At 46.2% G+C, this 22,186-nt stretch overlaps 1 protein-coding gene across 1 annotated transcript in view; it reads right to left on the bottom strand.

Moving 5' to 3' along the window:
* The window catches only part of DPY19L1 (dpy-19 like C-mannosyltransferase 1), a 543,661-nt gene that overhangs the window by 334,031 nt on the left and 187,444 nt on the right, over positions 1 to 22,186 (bottom strand). The window contains exon 6 of the mRNA XM_078688229.1: positions 19,100 to 19,193. Within this exon, the coding sequence (XP_078544355.1) occupies positions 19,100 to 19,193 (94 nt within the window). The remainder of the gene's footprint in view (positions 1 to 19,099; positions 19,194 to 22,186) is intronic.

Raw genomic sequence — 22,186 nt, 5'->3', positions numbered from 1 at the left:
CTCTGGACAAAGCTAAACAGTTTATAGCCTTTGCTAAATGTTAATTTTGCCTCACTCACAAGATGCTATCCTGAGCCCAACCATTCAATGTACGTCCAGCCAGTCAATCTACATTAGCTCTGTAGTGTTGCGAGCCATGAAGGACTCCCACACTTGGGACACCCTTAAGGGGAGTCTAGCAGCATTCCCCCATGAGAACCAGCAACATCAGGCACACAACCCGTCTGTTCGCCGACCCATACTTTAATTCAGATAAAGGCACTATAACGCATGACTTGATCTTTTACACTAATAAAACGGCTAAATGGCGCAATGCCTTCACAAGAACGCTCAACATAAAAGGTACGAAAAACATCCCACATGGCACAAAAATAATGACCTCACCATCAAGAAGATGCAGAGCAGAACTATGCATCACCATATATAAAACCGGAATAGTGCTGATACAGGCAGCGAACAGTGAACTTATGAAGTTCGACAAGATATTCCCTTCTATAAAAGAATCACTAGAGGGCTTAAGACACCAAATACACCCAACCCCACCAGAAGTCACTCATGATACGATTTATATCAATCGAACGGGAGGCTGCGTGGAGCCAGCTACTAAACCTGGAAAGAAAACTGATACAGGAGAGATTATATCGAAAAATAAGACAGAACGGACAGGAAGATCGACGAGTCTGGAGAATAAAGAACAAGACCAACTCCAAAGAGAAGAGCCGACACCGCTTCCAAACACCGAGCCTTCCCACGCAGAACACACAGTGGTGCCGAGTGAACCACTCGATGTAAACCAAGAAACAGATAAGATAGGAGATAACAACCGTGCGCTACCTACCGCTAATACTATACTAAAACCAGGTAGAACCTCACCTACAAAAACACTCCTATCTTTACATAACTCAGACAACTCACACAACATCCCAAGAAGGAATGGTACAGACGACCAAACAGAGGATATACAGGAAATGACTGAGGCACTAAGAAAAGATCGAAAACCGAGAAAAGCGACATACAACCCCTGGACACACAGGCTAACCATCCCCAAGAAACTAATCAGGAACCAGAAGGCTACTAAGGATCTTCAGAAACTAGTCAGCAACATGACACAAATCACAATTAGTACTTTACAAGCGATGAAAGAAATACTGGAAATGACAGCAAGCACCCATTCTCAGATCACAAATATTCAAGATCTTGTACACTCCATACATAGAAAGAGCAAAGAAATTGACATATCACTAGCGAATAGGAACAACCGACCAAAAAGGACGAAGGCCCTGTCCAAGGAAGATGCCACTGCCTTACTCCAATCCTATGATTCGCCTGATCATGAAGAAGAGGAGAACATCAAAACAGTTCCGATTGACCCTAATAGAACATCAAGAAAGAACGATAGGAAACTTAACCATAACAACTTACAACAAGTCCTGCTTAATTCCGAACACGAAACGCTGAAGATTAAGAACCCTGGGAAACAACTGACATGCCTCCTACTCAACTGTCGATCGGCTACAAAACATGCGTCAGACATAGCAGACCTCATCATCAACAAAGAAATTGATCTGGCAATTCTTACAGAAACGTGGCTATCGGAATCATCATCCCCAACCATGGATCTCTTAGTACCACCTGAATATAGCATTGTGAGACTAGATAGACCTATAAAGACAGGAGGAGGAATTGCCTGCATTCACCGATCAGAGATAGAGGTCAATCAAATTCAATCTGACCCTCTAGAATCTTGCGAATACTTAGGTCTCAATATAAAATCAGCAACGAATCAAAGATGCAATCTACATGCGTTTTACCACCCGCCAGGAGAGAACGCTAAGTTCATAGAACAGTTAATGGAGATCATTATGACCAACTCTAACACGAATGCCAATAACATATTCTTAGGAGATTTTAACTTACATTGGGACGACTGCAATGACAAGCTAGTCAACACGCTTAAGGATTTCCTTGTTGAGCTAAAACTCAACCAAGCATGCACGGAACCCACACACTCAAAAGGAGCAACACTTGACTGGATTATTTCAGACATCAAAAATACATCAATCCTCTCAATAGCCCCATGTGACTGGTCGGACCACTATGCAATAACATTCCGGATACCCATATTGAAAAGGGGCAAGACTGTTCAACCTGCCAATGTTAAAAAATGGATCCGAGACACTAGAGACACTAATATTGAACTACTAGTACAAAGCTGTGAGAGTGACTTAAAGCCACCCAGCAACTTACAGAATGCAAACGAGTTGACAGAGCATTATATAACCTCAATCGGGAACATCGTCAACAACACCATGCCATTAAAACTAAAAAGAATAACGGAAAAGACGAAGAATCCATGGTTTGACGGATCATTGAACGAAGATAGGCGCAAACTAAGAATGGCCGAAAGGAAATGGAGACAAAACCCTTCATCCCCTGAGCTGAAAGCCCTCAGAAAAATTAGAAACCAATATAACAAAAAGATCATCAACTCCAAAAAGGAATTCATAAGATCGGAACTGGATAATGCCAAAAACAGACCACGGAAACTGTTTGAAATCCTGAAACAACAATCAAACAAACTAACCAAAACAGCGCATGAAAACGTAAAAACATCCATAAGTAGCGAGGAATTTTCTACATTTTTCACGGAAAAAGCCAAAGCGCTTGAAACGGAGCTCTTAAGCGCAGCAAATAACCTCCCCATTCAACCACTGACTACGAACGATCCCAATTCGACTACAGTGTGTAGCACAACAAAAAACAATGCAAAGTGGGACACATTCGAATTATACAATCAGAACACGATCGCCAAGATGCTCGCGAAAATCAAACCCAACAACCACTATCAAGATCCCCTACCTGCGAAATGCTTAAGAGAAATCAGCCACATTGTGGTGCCAATCTGGACCAAAATAATAAATGCATCACTGTCACAAGGGACCCTCCCAGACTGTCTAAAAACTGGTCAAGTTGTTCCATTGATCAAAAAACCTACTGCAGATGCTACTGACCCGAATAACTTTCGACCAGTAACCAACATCCCTCTATTGGCCAAACTAATTGAGAAATGCGTGCAGGGCCAGCTGAGCCATCACATCAACAAGTTTTCCCTACTAGATGACTGCCAATCAGGATTCAGATCAGGGCATAGCACGGAAACAGCGATCCTCCATATTGTCGACGACGCGCTACTGGCTCTTGATCGAAATCAAGCATGCTTGCTAATTCTCCTGGACCTGTCATCGGCATTTGACACAGTAAATCACGAAGCTTTACTGGACAGGCTACAAGACAGGATGGGAGTGTCTGGAAATGTGTTGAAATGGTTCGAATCTTTCCTACGGAACAGAACACAACGTTTCCTGGTCAATCATTCAATTTCACCATCCTGCCCTAACTCAATCGGAGTCCCACAAGGATCGACATTATCCCCTGATCTGTTTAACTTGTATGTTGAACCTCTTACAACAATTCTCAGTAACTCACAGGTATCTTATCATATGTATGCGGATGATACGCAAATATATATAAAGATCACCTCCCTTGAAGACATTGAGCGAATGAATGAAATATTAAAAAGGGCATTGCAATGGCCAACTACCAATCATCTGAAGCTAAATGCTCAAAAAACAGAATTCTTACTAATCTCTCCACCAAAGTGCGTTACGGAAATAAAGGAATGGACCAAGTTGGTGACTGCGCTCAACTGCACCCCGACTCTAGTCAACTCAGCTAAGTCGCTAGGAATCACTTTAGACGAGAGTCTTGACATGAAAACTCATATTAATTCAATGGCAAAAAACGCTCGCTTCCACCTGAACTACCTAAGAAAATTGAAACCATTCATCTCTGAAGCAGATTTGAAACTGGCAATCCAATCTTTAGTCATCTCTAGGATTGAATATGGTTGCACCACCTTAGCAGGTCTACCAAAAACATCCACAGCACCACTAAAAGCCTGCCTCAATGCTGCGGCGAGACTCATCACCGGATCTAGGAAGTTTGACCACATCTCCCCTCACCTGAAAGCGTTGAATTGGCTACCCTATGAGGCCAGAATTCAACTAAAGATAGCATGTATCACCCACAGAGCACTCCACTACAATACTCCTAGATACCTATCCAAGAAAATTGAGCTATCAGGAGGCAACAGACCGGCCAGGAGTGCCAAAGAGCTGGTGCTGCGCCCAGCCATATTCAGAAAGAAAAAAACTTATGACAGAGCATTCTCAGGAGCTGCCCCCAGGATTTGGAATTCATTGCCTCCAAGCATTAGGAAGATTCCTAATACCTCAAAATTTAAGCGAGAAGTGAAGAGCTTCTTAATGAGTAAATACCTTATATAGACAAGGTTATGTCTCACTAGGAGATCGAATGCTAGCAGAAAGGGAAGGACTGCCGTGAATTAGATGAAAGATAATGATGGTCTGATACTGTCAACTTTCCTTTTGTAACTAAACTGTATACCAATTGCTACCTCTTGTCAAAACTAATTCATACAACTATCTCACATCCTGAAACTATATAACCGCTACCTCATAGGTATGACAAAAAGGACAAATGACATATCCTCATGTTGTAAAGTTAATTCGTATTATAATCAACGAACCTGAGTGGAATGTAGTTACTTAAGCACTCACTATAGCCATATAACTATCTACCTCATATCTATTTGTTTGTTTAATGGTTATCTTCTTGTTAATATTTAAACTACTTTTATGTGAAGCGCTCTGATACCCACGGGTCTTGTTCGCGCTATATAAAACTTTAAATAAAATAAAATAAAATAAAATAGACGGAGAGTTACTGTTTGTAAACCAGCATATTTGTGTCCGTGTCTTTATTGCTGCAAATGCGCCTGAGTCACACTACACTGGCGAGGAGGAGGCCACACAGACCCTCCGAATGTATCAGCGGGCTCTCTCACTTCTGCTCCCAACCTGCCTCATCGCCGTCCAGCCTGCGGAAGCAGCACACCGCGAGGCCCAAAAGATACGGCTCTCACCGAGTGGGCCCCTCACCCCACCCCGGCCCGCAAAAATGGCCTGGAGGGGAACTTCTCTCACCAGCATTCATCACGAGGGGAGCCCACCCATCCTCACTGTATTCAGCCCTGCAGCCACCTGCTGATCACCTCAGTGGGCACACCCTCCCTGCCCTGAGTGCCGCGGCATTTCTCCTGTGGCACCTCACAGCCAGTCTGACACATCAGGAGACTCACATTCTGAGGACCCCACCACTACGTTGCATCACCTGAAGCCATTCCCCCCAGCCTGATGGGCCACGTTCACACGGTGGCACTCCTGCTCTTCTACAGGACCTCCACCACAGAGCCACCTTCCATGCCAGACGCTGATACTCACACCTCCTGCTCCTACCTGTGAGTACCACGCCGCCCATCTGTTTTTTCCAAGCAAACCTGCTCCCATTCCCGTGAGTAGCTGACCCAGCATGTCGTCCATCCTGGAGCCCTTTACTGTAACCAGCTCCCCCCCCCCACCCGACACAAGCTGCCAGATGAAAAGCCTGGGTAGAACACCTCAAGATGTACTTCAAAGCAATGGACATTGAGCATGGCAGAATGTGACCTCTGCTTCTTCACCTGGGTGGGGCCAACGTGCATAAGATCTCCAAATCCGTAGTTGAAGCAGGTCCACCCGCACAGACATAAAGCTCAAAAACACTATTTCTGCCCATGTTGAACTCTTTGCAAACCCTGATTATGAACACTTCCTCCTTCGCCACACAAGGCAGAAACCAGACAAATCGGTGTACATGTTCCACGCCTGCCTGAAAGCTCTAGCAAGCACTCGGAGAACGCATTTTGCAAGAGCCCAACATGTCGATGCAGGAAATCCTCTCCCTAGGGCAGGCCAAAGAGCTTTCCAAAGCAAGGGCGGCCCACAAGGAGAAGGCAGTCAATGCGATAAAAAAAAAGACCTGGAAGACTAAGTCGGAGACAACCAAACCCAAGCTGACCCTGCAGGTGGAGCGGGGATCCCTACCCCCACGGCAGTGACTACCTATGGTGGGCTAAAAAGTGCGCCACATGCGGGAAACTGAATAATTTTTCCATAGTATGCCACTACACCAAGAGACAGCTCCGCACCCTACAGAAACAGGGCACATGCTCCGTTGATATAGACCCCTAAATCACTGGCAGAAACCGATATTGATGACGATGAGCAGGAAGTTGATTACGTGGTGCAATCCATCGAACCAACAGACGGAACATCCCAGTCCGCCCCCAAGTGTCTCCTACAAGTACAAGGCCTACCAATCACTGCTCTAATTGACACAGGGGCCACAATCAACATCTTGTCTGCTGATCTGCATCACAACCTGCCTTCCCTGCCTGTGCTTTGCTCCACTAGATGTCAAGGTTTACACTTTCAGCAACAGCTCACCCCTGTGGCTTGCTGGTGTTTTTCACACTGAAGACACCTACCAGGCCACCACCACCAAAGCCAAAATCTATGCTTCCCAGGAAGGTGCTAGCTTCCTCCAGTGTCACCAAATCAACCACCCAATACCTAAAACAGGTGAATTTCGCTTTCAGCATCCATGCAAGTGACATCAATAAATTCAACCAAGAATTTGCCACCTACTTGGTGGCATAGGGTATTTGGTGGCTTAAGGTGTCTCAAGGGCAAAGCTGTCCAACCGCATAGCTATGTCAATTGAAACTATAGCACTCTGTCACAGGCGGATAGCATTTCATGTCAGCCCCAAGTGGAAAAAGAACTAAAGCACCTCAAAGAGGCTGGCATAATAGATAGGTGACAGGACCTACTCCAAGGGTCTCCCTGGCTGTAGTGGCCAACAAATCCAAGCAGTAGGACGCCGTGTGGTTCTGTGTTGACATAAGGGTGATTAACCAGGCCATCAGAACAAGAACGTCACATGACACGCACAATAGATGACATTATCGGAGAGCTCTAAGGGTCAAAGTGGTTTTCCAAAATGGACCTCCAGCTGCGCTATCACCAGATACCATTACACCCAGACTTGCATTCTATAACAACCTTCTCCACCCATGTGGGTCTCTGGAGAAATAACTGATTGAACTTCGGCATAATACTGCTGCCGAGGTTTTCCAGCACATAATCTAAGAAGCGTTAACCAGTCTCCCAGGAGTGTTGAACGTTAAGTGAATACATCTTGGTGCACGCACCAACTTTGAACAGCCATTTCAGCTGCCTACTGGGAGTATTTGCCAGACTGGTGGATCCTGGCCTAACGCTTCAATTAGAAAAATGTGAGTTTCTACAAAGAAGCATCAATTGTTTTGGCTACCAGTTCTCTGGACATGGCACAGGGTCTGTTCTGGCAAAGGAGAAGGACATTCAAGACGACCTGCTACCACTTCAGTGTCAGGGGTCTGCAGTTTTCTAGGTATGGTGACCTACCGCAAACAGTTAATGGGGAGAATTGTAAGAACAAGTCTTTCGTAATACAAAAGAAGCATTGTCAGCTGACACGACCTAAGCATACTTCATCCTCAGGAGTCTCAACTGGCAGTGGACGCAAGCCCCATCGGAGATGAGGCCGCATTGCCCCAGCGTCAAAACTGTGGCGGATGAGCCCCTGTTGCCTAAGTGAGCTAAACGATCACGCCTACTGAACTACTTGTACGGCCACTCCTTCACCATCTACTTGGATCACAAACAACTGATCCTGTTATTCAAGGCTTTCGCATCCATATTGCCACAGAGAAACAAGAAGTGGATCCTGCAGTTACAAGTGTTCAGATTCACCCTGGAGTACCGGCCAGGCACCTGCAATTCAGAAGACTTCTTGTCACACCACACTCAACTGGCCACCACATTTGAAGCTAAAGAAGCTAAGGACACCAAAGAGTAACTCTGCCTCATTGTAGAAAGATCCAAACCAATCCCTATTTCCCTGTCATACATCATGGAAGCCACAGAAGACTACGACTGCCCGTAGATCGCCATCAAAGCAGTACGAAACGGCAACTAGAACACCTTACACTGTCATTCTACCCATTGCACATAAGAGGCTCTACAGTTCTTGTACTATGTTCGGTATTCTATCTCAGTGACAGCAGAGGGCTGTCTCCTCTGATGACCTGGGTTAGTCCTCCACAATAACCTAAGGCATCAAGCAGTTCACCTGGCTTATAGAGCTCACCAAGGGGGGGGGGTTTAAAAGTAAAAAATTGGCTCAAAAGCAAAGTCTGGTTTCCCGACATGGATCAACAAGTAGACAAAGACCGTCAAAGACTGCATTGCCTGCCAAACAACCGGCCAACTTGAACCTACAGCACCCATCATCACGAAAGAGGGGCTCACCACCCCGTGACACAGTGTCAGCGCCCATTTCGGGAGACCACCCAACAGCTCTTTGATGCTCATCCTCATAGACGATTTCTCCCTATACCCAGAAGAGGAAATAGTACCATCCACCTCTGCATCTGAGGTCATATGGAAGTATAAAAAATCATGGCTGCTCAAAGGCTGATCAAGGAAATCTGCACCAATAAAAGCCCACCATTCAACAGCAGGGAATGGGCTGGGTATCTCGGATCTCGTAGCACAAAGCATCAACGTATCACAATGAGGTGGCTCCAAGCCAACTGAGAGGTTTGTAAAAACTTTGAAGAAAGTAATTCGCATGGCAGTTGTGGAAGATAAAAACATGGAGCGAGCCATTTACAAATTTCTTCAAGAGTATCGGCTGATACCTTAATCCACCAACGGCAATGCCCCTAGCTGCCTGTGCCTCGGGCGGGTAAAGTGAGGCACCATTTCCCACCACCCCCTATGGGTAGATCGCCCCGAACCCACAAACTGCTCCAACTCCTGGCCAGCAAGCGACAACGATTACGCCTCGTGCCAGCTGTGTGCCAAACATTGCATCGTTTGCCGAAGAGATTAGATGAACGCAAGGGATCAGCACCCTGGGGGCAAATTTCACCTGCCAATCTAAGCAGCGCCTTGGACTGCCACAGCCGTAAAAAGTACTAGGATAGCTGCCAAGAAGGAGGCAGAAACCATCACTCGGAACATCTCACATTTCAAAAGGGTGCCAGCAAGCCACGATGGTGAGCTGTAAGCCAACGCGTCTCTGGAAGACAGCTCTCCAGGTAGTCCGAACATCCCAGGGGGGCAGCCAAGGAGAGACAAGGTGACATGTAAGTTCTGAACAAACTGCCTTCTGCACCACCAGTCCATACACAGCAATCCAGAGGACACAGCCCCTGCACCATGAGTTTTCCCGAGGTGGGCAGAGCCGACCAAGCATCAACTCAGAAAGGAGGCACAGGCTGGTATCACCTAAAATCCAGCCCAAACCCGTCACAATAGTATGTAGACTTCATATTTGACAAAAGGGGGGCCAACACAACTATTCCACGAGTCCCTCAAATCTAGCCAACTTTATGCTGTTTAGTGACCGTAGTTAAGGAACGTTCTGCCATGCTGAGTTTCAAATATCCCTAGATAAGGGATGAATATAGTGTTGTGAGCCATGAAAGGCACCAACACTCGGGACACCCAAACAGGGGAGTCTTCCTGCATTCCCCCATGAGTGTCAAGACAATGGTTAGCCCTGGTGTCCTGCGTCAGGCATTTAAAAAGTACGACTCATTTAGGTGGGGGATTTATTTTTTGTAAACTAGCATATCTGTATGCGTGTCGGTATTGCTACAAATGCACCTGACCCACACTACAAACTCGAATATGAAAAGACCTCAGTGTTGTTTCTGACATTCGGGATCATTCATGGTAATTATGGTGCACAAAGACTTAAATAAGAATAGCCATATTAAAAAAACATGATATACGAAATGAATAAAACAAAACTGGTAAGTAAAGAATTGTTTGGGGCACTATAACATTGAAAACCACACACATGTACATAAAACTAGAAGTGCAAAATTTTAGGAATTATACATAAAAGTGGAACCACTCATAAATGACTTTGTAAATAGTACCATAATGCATGAATCAGATAGTTTCAAATGGGTGTCCTGTGGTATTAACACCTAGAAAGTGCTTCTAAAGATTAAGGGTTGTTGGTGGAGGATGAGATGTCAGTGACAATGGTGTTGTGGAACTGTCTATTACAGTACCGTATCGGGGAAAAAGCCAAAGTAACACACAGCTCCTACCATAGCAAGAAAGAAGGGGCTTCTATGTTCACTGTAGGAAACCGTAGAACCTTTTAGTTACTGTGGTATTTTTTAACCTGGAGGCCCCCTTCAGAAAAGGAAAAGCACAACCTTTAAGAGAAGGTGAACAATTGAACGTTCAATATAAGCAAATTAAAAAACAACACTTTCAAAGTGATTAAAACGAACACTGAGAGGTGTTAAGACATTGATAACACAACTTTGGCTAAACCAAAAACTAATCAGAAATGCAAAACTACTGAACATGGCAAGACACAGTAAAAAATAATGAGCTAAGGCACATTTGTGTCTGATGGCCATAAAAAGAAACCAAGAGAAAAGTGTGGCCATGGACCATTAAGATGTTCCTTGCATTTCTGAATATGGGGGAGTGTATGTCATTGATATACTGAAAAGATTGCAAAGTGCTTTTGGTATTAGGGTGAGAAGCAAGACAGCATGGCTGTAAGCCCTTGAGTAGGTTTGAAGTCCATTTCTAGGTCGAAGTCTACCAGACATTGCAGATGTCTGGTTGCAAAGACATACTGGGGACGTTCTAAAAGCTTACCTAGGAATGCATTTGTACCATTGACTTTTTATTTTGTCACTCGAAACCTACTATTCTCTATTCGCTGGCTCTGCTTACTTTAACTCATCCAACATGTTTTTGTCTCTCACATGGAGCCTAGCGCCTTACCATCTCTCTGATTGGCTTCTTCATTTCTTCCACGAATGCTCAGGAACTCTTTTTTTCTTTTTCCTGAAACCCTCCATGAGAGTGCATGTTTTTCTGTGAGGGATACATTTGTATGTGAGGTGGTGTGAGGGGTTTGGCAGAGTGAACTCGGTTGTGAAAGTCTAAGAAAGTGCATTGCTGCACAAGCACCAGTCGCGCACTTGCAATTTACTGTGCTGTAAGGACCTACTCCAGTACTGCAAGAAGAGCGGAGGGCAATGTTACAACACCGCTTGCAGTGTGTATAACGCAGTGCTGAGTTTCAATAGTGGTTATCAGTTTATCTACCTGAACAAACGCCTAAATTGCGCTGTGGCAGAAACTGCGCCACTCTTCCTTAAGTCTCTGCCTCCTCTCATTCATGCTGTCCCTATTTTCACTCACTCGTGCCTGCTTCTTCACATGCCTTACTCTCTTTTTTCTTCCACATTCTCTTCTTATCACCTTCCATCCACAAAGCAGCCTGACTCTGGGAAGCGTGTATGGGGAGGGCTCTTTCCTGAACAGACCCCGGGGAAGGACATTTATTTATATTTATTCACTCCCGAAAATGGCTAAATGCATGTCACCTGCTTTGAAGATGAAATTAGCTAGATGGGAAGAAATGGCCCGATGGATGGTAAATCACTGCGTCTTGTCTGAACCCCTCCCAGCATTCATTGTTTCTTCTGTGCTCCTTCTGTGCTTATCTAGCTCGTGATCTCCTAAATCATCTACAACATTTTCCCAGTGTCCAACAGACTTATTAACCTTTGGCTTACTCAGATGTATGCAAGTTTTCTGGAGGTCACTGTTGCATCCTTTCTGCTGTCACTGCGTACCTTCAGGGATTATAGCACACTCTTCTATAGCTGGCTCCTAATTCAGCCCATACATCCTGTCTGTGTTGTTGGAAAGATAGCACTACCATCAAGAGCAACATATAGGACCACCTGCAAGGGGGGGGTGGCCAAGCAGGCCAAGATGGCGACAGCATTCCTCTAGTGCTCCGCAAGGCAGCCAGAGATTCCTGACCCCTATTATGCCATAAACTGATCATGCAGCACGGCAAACCCCAGCACAGTCCAAGAGAAGGAAGGGAGTGTCTGCGACCCCGTCGGAGTGACCAGGGAGCCACGGATATAAGTGTAGGAGCCCACGGCGCGGCTCGGAGACCAGACCGCAAAATGGCAGCATCCGTTGCGCCTAAGCGCGCCCGTGATCGGGACGGGGGCACGGCCCGCCTGTTGTGGTTCCCCTGAGTCTACTGATGATCCCCGTGGAGGATCCGAAGGCCATCCAAGCGGAGCCACTCAGTTGAAGAGGGCTGGTGAGAGCGCTGCCGCGGCGGATAGCGGACCCCCGAATCACCGGGCGGGAGAGATACGCCCACATTACACAGTACGGCAGCGACACCCATACCGAAACACACAGCACCGCGGGTGGCACAGCGGCAGCGGGTGATGGCAGGCCCGCATAACAGGCGTTAATCTCCCAGGAATAATGGCCTCCCTCCCCCGCAGCGGTGCCAGGCCTCGAGGCACGCGGGGGAGGCGACTAGCTCAAAGGGTGGGCCCCAGATGCGCGTCTCCACACAGGTCGGCACGCCGGGATTCCCCGGACCATCCAAATGGATATCCAGACATAGCGGGCCCCCAGCCTGAAGCGGACACTCTTGGCAGCCTGTGGGGCATAATCTAACCACAGAGCCTGCCAGTGGTCTGACCAGGAGAGCCCTGCGACCCACCATTGGAGTCACTCCTGATAGGAGCAGTACCAGCAGCAGACCATGAAATGTCTCAGCGACCACTCGAGGACCAGGGTGGGGGCACGGGCGCGAGCTTCTGCCTTCCATGGAACCCTGAGCAATTCAGCATCTAGGAACCTCCACAACCCAGCGCTTCACACCCCAGGGCCACAACACCGATGACACCTGTCGGTGGTGTGTGACGGGCCGTCACCTCGACACCCTTCTCCACGAGGAGACAGAGGGCCCCCCCCTCATCGGCGCAAGGCTTCGAGGCGCACAAGGGAGGCACACACTCGAGGGGAAGACTGCATGAAGGGAACAACAGGAAGTGGTGGTTTCAACCTCCCTTAACAACCGAACGTGCCACCCAGGCCACAGTGGCGCCCTGACAATACAAAGTTTGAGTCCATGGCCCGTAAGGAGTGATGTAGCTGCTGTGTCCATAGGCTGCCATCCCTAGGAGGCCCAGAGGTGAGACGCCGACACCACCCCAGACGGGGCTGCGAGGGATCCAGGTAGTAACAGCAAGCAGAAACTGCACTTCGAGCAAGGGAGTCCCCCCAGCACATCATAGCGACCTCGACGGGCAACCAGGCAGCGTCAACAAATCGGATGCACAAAGGGAGTTCTGCGAGTGATCGCTGATGGCGATCAACGGAGGACGTAACCAGAATGGGACGCCAACGGACGACGACCACGGCTCAGGTAACGGGGCACCCAAGGGTACCGTCCCCGACGCCGCAAACCTCACGACCGGGAGGGGACTTGACAAGTTCAGACTTTATGTCGGCCAAACTAGACAAAGTCCTAGCGGCGATTGAACAATCAAGAGTGTCCATGGAACACAAGTTCGGGGAACTGGCCACGGATCTCAACCTACTCCGGGAGGACCACAGGAAACTGGCGGACAAGGTAAAACAAGGGGAATCGACGCTACAAACCCTAGAACCGCAAGTGCAACAACAACAAGATACCCTGAAAAAACCTGCAAGCGCGGATGAAGATTGTGGAGGACAGAACGGATGCATGGGGAGACAGGAATCCAAACACTAAGATATACTCATTCCACTCCGTCCCACAACCTCAGGGTGCGACTCAACAGATTCCTCTGCTCAGAGGCATTACTCCCGCAAATATGACACATTGACTACTTAGGCAGAGTTTTGTCCGATCATGATGCACACACCGTGATCCTTAGATGGAGGCCACCGCATACCACGATGCCCACGTGGAAATTGCCCCGGGAATGCCTCACAGACCAGGCGTTCTGTCATACACACAGTGAACATATCCAGGGATATTTCTTACTTAACGTCAACAGGGCCTCATCCAGATCGGTGGAATGGAATGCATTCAAAGTCGAAGCAAGTGGACACTGTATTCGACAGATAATAGGGGTTCGGCAGGTGCTAGAGCAGTCACTACGGACTGCGGAACTACGATTAGCGGAACTTACGAAAAAGCTAGATACGGAGGAGGCTACCCCTGCACAGTTAGCGACTGCGAAAACAACATATGCGGAAACCATGGATGACCATCACAAATACAATTTCAGAGAGTATGCTGCCCGAGCACATAAAGAGGGAAACAGAGCAGGTACACTTCTAGCCTAGCTCGTGATACAAGACACGGACATGCCACCTATCGCAGCACTACGGGACGAGGCTGGTACTATTAAACAATCACAAGTAGATATACTTTGCATCTTCCACGACTATTACACAGGCATCTACCGTGCCCTGCCACAGTTATCGCACCTGATATTAACCCAATTCCTCCACTCCACTCCCCTACCAGGTATTCCACCGATGAACGGAAAGGTACTAGACACAAAGATAACCTCCCCGGATGTTACCAGCGCAATCAGGGCGTTGGCATGTGGGAAAGCACCAGGAATGGTCGGCTTCCCCCTTGAATACTATTCCGCCTTCTTGAGACAGTTGTCGCCACAACTAGTGATCAAGTACGATGATGCATTGAAGAGAGGCGAACTCCCCAGTTCGCTCAGGGAATCTACTCTGGTGACATTCCTCAAACCAAACAGATTCCACACTCCCGTCCTCATACAGGCCCATAACGTTACTTAATGCGGATTGCTAAATTTTAGGGAAAATATTAGCAGACCACTACATCCAGGTCCTCCCGCAACTGATCCACCCAAACCAAAATGGCTTTCTTCCCAGGCGTAATGTATCGCAGAACATACGTAGGCTCTTCCATATACAGGATAGGGCACGGGACCACTTCTGCGAGCCGCATGCCTTATTTTATACCTCGAAAAGGCCTTCGATACGCTCACGTGGCCCTATTTATTCGCAACCATTTGTAAGATAGGTGTTGGCCCAACTCTATTGGCATATACGCAACTTCTCTAAAAGGGCCTCACCACCAGGGTGAAAGTAGGAAAGTACATTTCGATCCTACTTGCGGTGGAGCGGGGTACGAGGCAGGGGTGCCCCATGTCCCCCCTGCTTTTCGCCTTGGCCGTGGAGCCCTTGGCCATTTGTCTAAGACAGGAGGGTGAAGCCTGGGGTATCCCAATTGCGGATACGATTAACCTTTTGATTTATATGCGAGATGTCACAAGTGATCAATATGGACAATATTACATACCTTCGCAGAGGTCTCCAGACTAAAAGTTAATTGGAGGTAATCAACGATCTTTCCGCCCAGCCCGCACCTTGCTCCCTCGGAGATCACGATAGGACCCCAGACACTCGGGTGGAGTGCTGCGGCACCCAGATACCCAGGAGTGAGACTGTATCACTCACCTGAAGACCTCTACGATGGGAACCACTGTAAGACATTGGCAGGACTTTGAACGGCAGTAGCCTTTTGGAAGACCCTTCCCTTGGCTCCCATAGGACGTGTAGCCTTAGCGAAGATGATAATGGTGCCCAGGCTGCTCTATGCCTTTACCAATCTCCCGGTGATACCACCCGGGCCTTTTTTCAAGAACTAGACACATTACTCAGGACATTGACATGGGGGGGGCGGTAGACCTAGAGTGGCCTTACGAACCCTCTACTTGCCTACAACACAGGGGAGTCTGGGGGCCCCATCCTTCGAGGCCTATTTTCTGGCGGTTCAGATCCAGTGGCTCTCCCATTGGACAGCAGAACGCCAAATAGAGGAGACATTTACTAATGACGGATGGATACCTCTCCCGGCCATCCAGAAACTGCTGGTGCCGGGAACCAGACCAACGAGCACACACCCCTTACAAGTAACAATAGCCTGTAAATGCATGCTGCGCATACACCGACTTTCAAGGGGTACACCCCTATACTCCCCATTGCTTCCATTAGTGGGATTCCCACAGAAAGAGTACTACTACACATCCGGTGCCCTCCGGGTATGGATGGCGCACAAGGTGACAGAGATAGGAGCTTTGTTTGAGGACGGGCAACCGAAAACTTATGCTCAAACGGGCAATAGTTACGATCTTCCCCCAGGGCAATTCCTGGTGCACAGACAGCTAGTAGGCAGTGCACGACAATATTGGGATCTTACCATGGGGGAACCACCGACACACCCAGTGCTACACACCATCCTCCGAATGGGCAGAGGGAGACACTTAGTTACCTGGCACTATAAAGCAATAAGGGAACTGATAACGGCCCCACTACAGGCCCTACACCAGAAATGGGAAGACGAGATAGGTTGAGCGCTTAATGACAAGGAATGGGAAAAGGCCTTAAAACACCCAAAGAGAGTATTGTGGAACGCACAATTCAAAAACATACAATCCAACATTCTACACCACGCCTACTTAACACAGCATACGCTCCATCGAGTTTTACCCAGACAAACATTTTGCGTGCCCCAGATGCCAAACGCCAGAAGCAAACTTCAAACACATGTTCTGGGACTGTCCTGTGCTTCAGTCATATTGGGGCACTATACACCGGGTTCTAGAGGCGAAGGTCCATCTCATCCATATCACCTCATGGGAGTCCTGTGCTCTAAGGATCTTCCGCAGGCGCACGACAGAAAAGGTGCAGTGCCGCTTTGTGTTCCTGGCCCTGCTCCTGGCAAAGCGGGGGATAGCCATGTACTGGAGGGCACCAGCAGGACCCCCACAGGCAGCCTGGATCGGAGGGGTTAAAACATGGGGGGCAGCAGAAGAAGCCATATTGAGAGACGATGAGGTGAAGGGGATTTGTAAACACCCCATCTCTATGGAGTGGGCGATACTCCTGTTCCAGTTCACGCAAGAGACAACACAAGATGGTTCACCCAGGGACACAGCAGCCCAGTCCTAAACCCCACCCCTCTACCCGATAGAATCAGCACATAACACAGCGCAATAGCTGCTCCAAATGAAAGGCCGATCATGCATCGGGAACCCACTTGATTGGCTCTCTGACTACTGCAGGGAAACATAGCCGCACTGTAGATGTCTCTCCCATCCCGAATTTTGACACCATAGACACCTTGCGGACGTACTGGTACCTACCACACATTAAATACTTATCACACCATATCTTTTTATTTTTTCCCTTTTTCCTGCAAACTCCCCGGATTCGCCCCAACCCCCACCCCCCTCCCCACCCTTGGTTCACAGTTTCATGTTCACCCTTTGACACCACAGAGTAGGAGCTTACACATTGGGAGCACACACATGGACATTAAGCAAGGAGGGGCACCAATATGGAGTGGGGGACTACATACCAACCTGCACCATTGCGGAAACCCACTCAGTCAGGCACCCAGCAGCAGCCACCCCACTACATCCCACACTAAATTCCTAGTAGAGTAATACCGATGTACGACGGGCTAACTCTTGATCGATACAGGCGATGTATAATGGGATGGCGGTTACATAATGTGTCTTTATTATTTGCCTGTCGGTATACACCTGACGTACCATCTAACTTGCACATGCATTATGTTGTACCATGAAGAATAAAACTCACAATAAAAAAATATAGGAAGACTTGCAAAATCTCATTTTGTGATATTTCTATTCAGAAGCTTTGAGTATGCTAATTCAAACTGTGGAAACACCCACGTTTTGCTTGAGCGATTTTAATTCAATGGAAGTAAACTTTATAGTTTAGCAATTTTAAGGTAGTCTCACTTTAAATGTTTCTTTGTCAAAAACAGGTTTCTCTTGAATATGTGCAACAATCATAGACTCTTTTGCTCCACTGAATAGTTGATTTGCATGATGTGGGTGACATGTTGCAAAAAAAAACATTGAAGTATCCTTCCACGTGGTTCTGGGCTGATCTCTTGATAGAGGGCAGGAGAGGGCTTTACAGCATGTAGAGTGTCACGCCCTCCTATGATTTACGAAAGGAACCAGAACACGGTTGGTCGTATTGCTTTGCAAACCTTTTCCTAGGCATACCCCTGTTAGCCTCTTCTTTCAAATGTACTTTCCAGACAAAGCTTTTGTGTTTGCTGTAAGCAACTCCTTTCATACTGTACAGAAAGAAAAAAAACTTAGCAGAGCTAATAGGTCTCCAATGCAAGACCTATTGGCTTTGCCGTTTTGTGTTACCTTCTGAAAGTAAAGTAAAGCAAAAAAAAAAATAGTTGATGTGAATGTAGGCATAAGGTCTTTGTTAAATATGGCACTGGGAAGTAACATGCACCGGTTTGAGAAGCAACGAGCATGTACACCGCATCACCCGAGGAAGATCCAGCCACATTCAGGGATTCCCATGACTGAGGCGAGGCTTTGTTCCTTGAGGCAGCTTCCATAGCTCAGAAGAAAAACTATGAAGGGACTTCTACCATTTACACACAGCACAGCGGAACTATCATTAACAAACGTGGATACGAGAAAAATACACTCAAACTTCAAATACATTTCCAGAACGCAAGTATCCCTATGCTACTGGCATTGCTTCCGCCACATTAAGGAAACTTGCATGGGAAGACGTTGATGATTCACATGCCTGTCACTCACAAAAGAGGTAGTGGTCAGGTCGATCAAAATAAGGCAGTCAGTCCTACACCATTTTTGTTGGCTTTACCATGGGCCCATGGAGCTTCTGAAAGAGGCTCCATGATTGGCTACCTTCGCTTTGAACTGCCATTGTTTAATTCGGTTGTCGCTTTCTAAACCGGCAACATAAACACTGATCAATATATAACATGCCATCATTTTGAGGGAATGCTTAATATTTCTCTTTAAACATTTATACTTTGTTTCAATTTATGTATATATACATTTCTGTTACATCAAGAACAGTAAATAGGATTGTGTTTCCACAGCAAGGCATTCACTGACGAGAAAGAAGGGCATTAACAAACTGTTCATAGTCAATCGAGGTCATCCTCTGTGTATACCGGTTATCACTGTGGCTGTATGAATAGCCCCTATCGTTGCTTCTTTATAATAATAAAGATGATACACATATGTAATAGAATAATAACCCAAAAAGCCTTCCATTAGGGGAATAATACAATATATTTTAAAAAAATTATATATAAGTATCCATAAAAATACTTAGACGGTTATCAGAAAACAAAAATGATGTCTTACCTTAGATATGCTCCATATAGAAAGAATAAGGACATAAGAAGGCCATTCAAAACAAAAATCAAATTGACATAAAAGTAGGCAGGATCTCCCATTCCTATAAATAAAAGAATAGGTTAACATACCAAAACACAAGGAGACATTATTTCAAAACTAGGTACATTGAATACTTAGAACGAGGCCTTTTAATAAGTCATGTATTTAATGTCACTATTAAATTCATGCCACAATATCAATTTTATAAGCAGGAAGACTTCTCTGTGCTTACTTTGTACATGGCTGCTGAAGAGAAAGTAAAAGAAAATGTCTTTATTCACATGCTAGCTGAAATGATTCACTGTCACTGGACTAAGAGGAACAGACCCTCCTGCATACCACTAGCAACTATGAATCACAATGCTTCTGGTGAGCATTTATCAATCTAAGACAACTTCATCTGCCTGACCAGAGAATCTCTTGTAAAGCCCAGGACCTTCGACCTAATTCACTAAGATTTTTCTATGACTTCCTCTTGTACCCCTAACTTCCTCCTAAGTTCCAGGAGTAATACGAGAGAAAGCTTCAGAAAACGTACTTAATCAGAACCTCACTACATTAGACAAATTACATTACACTGGGAGTAATTCACAAGTTTTATGTGACTTTCTCTCTTTGTACTTCTGGTTAACTCCTGAATTCCCTACCCCTGAAATGTAGTAGCAAGCCAGGTGCACAACAAGAGTGTGTCATGCCTACTCATAGCATCTTTGTGAATCAGACCCCACTGTGTTCCCTGCAACCCCTTCACCACCCCCTTGTCACCCTCTGGGTTTCAGTAGCCCCTGACAGCTGTTCCGACGATGGCTGTTTCTTGGTTATTAGGCTACACAGACGTCGAAGATACAGGTTTATTAATTGCTTGCTGGCAGCACAAAGTGGGATTGAAACGGAATTCGTATTGTGATCAGGATCATCTCATTAAGTGTAGGGTGAATTTAGGATCATACCTTTAAAACCAATGACATAGCATTCGAAACCCTAAGATTGGCCAGCTTGAGTATTATTTAGCAGAAAATAATTTTCAATACGTTCTGTCACATATCAGCATGGGTATCAATGTCTACACAAACCATTAATGAAACTGCATGTTAATACCGCTATATTGAAGGTCTCTAGAAAAGGAAATCACATGTTATGGTTGTTAGATGAACAAGTTACTTACCTACTGTAACTCTCTTTCTGATCGAGACTATCTAGCCACGGATTCTTCACCTTTTGAATATTCCACAAACACGTTAGACTGGACCTAGAGATGTTTCAGTAGTACCTAGGCCCATTTAGCTGGCGCCATGCTGACGTCTGTTGCCTTCGAGAGGTCATGATCAGTAAACGGATTCCTAGACTTGGGATGTTATTAATGGATAGAGTCCAATCCCAGTAAGGGGAGGATGGGAGGGTTGGTGAGGAATCTGCAGCTAGATAGACTCTGTACCAGAAATAGCATTAACAAAGGTATGTAACCTGTTCTTCTGATCGAGACTTCTAGCCGCAGACGTCTCACCTTTTGAATAGATACCAAAGCAGTACCTATTGGAGGAGAGTCTGTGAATGGGCTTAAACCTGAAAGTCCTTTGGGACAGAGTGAGCCCTCCAGATAATAGTGCTTTGTAAATGCATGAAGCTACCTGCCATATCTAGGACAGGGACCCTGCTTGCTAGTGAAGCGGTTGCAGCTCTGGCCCTGGCAGAATGAGCATGCAGTCCACACAGGGGCTGCTTTTTAGACAATATGTAGCAGATCTTAATGCAGAGCATGATCTAGGATGAGATGGTGCTTGTCCGCAATACGTTTGCATTTTTCGCACCAGCGAACCCCACGAAGAGCAGATGGTCCACCCAGTGTTCTTTGGTATGATCTATGTACAAGATCAGTGCTCTATTGTGGTTTAAACAATGGAGTCTCTCCTCCTCTTTAAGAGGGGTGTGTTGGAGCATAGAACATTGTCACAACTTTTGGCATCTTACATCTGCAGACTAGGAAGACTGGGAAGAAGGTGGAATATGGTGCATTAACACAAAGAGCCTAAAGCGCACTGACACACTTTGCAGAGGTGATGGCAATGAGGAACACAGTCTTGAAAAGAAGTAGCTGTATGGGGCAGCTGTGAATCTGTTCCAACTGAATGCACATCAAGTACGTTGGACCAGGTTAAGGTCCCACTGGGGCATCACAAAAGGAGAAGGGGAGGGGATGTTGAAGCCATTTCAAAAATCGCATCACAATTGGTAACTTAAATAAGGAGGGCTGGTCTGGTAACTACAAAAAGGCCAAAAGATAACCCTTAAGCACAAAGCAAAACCAGGCTGAGCAAGAGTCAAAATAAACACAAGAGCATCAGATAATTTGGCCTGAAAGGGCTAAATCAGGCATGTACCACACTAAATGGCAAATTTGTTCCAAATACCGGTGTATATAGTTTTCATCGAGGGATGCCTGCCTGCAAAGATGACATCAACCACTGCTGCGTAAACGGAGTCTCTGGCTCAGCTCTACAAGGTTTGCTTTTCACTCAAGGATGACACAAGTGAACTTAGTTCAATGCACCATGCTTGAATGTGAGAGATAGATTTTTGTAATCCAGCAGAACTCCATCCAATACTTAGTAAAAACGGTGTCAAAGGTTTTTGGTTATGAACAGTCCTTAAACAGGGATCCAGGGACACAGTGATGATTAGAAACAAACCTCTTTCGTTCTCTTCAATAATACAGACGCAAGATGGGCTAAAATATACAGTTTATTTCAACAGGTGTACCCCATTAATCAACACATCTAAAATAAACACGCAGGATACGATTAAAACCGCACAAATGCACATTACAAACAATAAAATAAAACTAATATTTCTATCATGGTTAAAATGTAATCTAAAAACCAAACACCTAAAAACCTATTCTATACGCTAGAGTACGAGAGCATAGAAAGTAGAATAACTTCCAGCTAGATTTTCTTAGAGATAATGGGTACACTGAATACCTTGTTTATAGCAGAATGCTATAATTATCAGGAGTCAGTGAGGCCGTGTTCCCTGCGAAAGGCAAACACGCATTCA

This window comes from Lissotriton helveticus, chromosome 4_1 (assembly GCF_964261635.1).
Source record: "Lissotriton helveticus chromosome 4_1, aLisHel1.1, whole genome shotgun sequence".
NCBI lineage: Eukaryota > Metazoa > Chordata > Amphibia > Caudata > Salamandridae > Lissotriton > Lissotriton helveticus.
The sequence above is the reverse complement of the archived record's forward strand: the minus strand, read 5'-3'. Positions and strand labels throughout refer to the sequence as shown.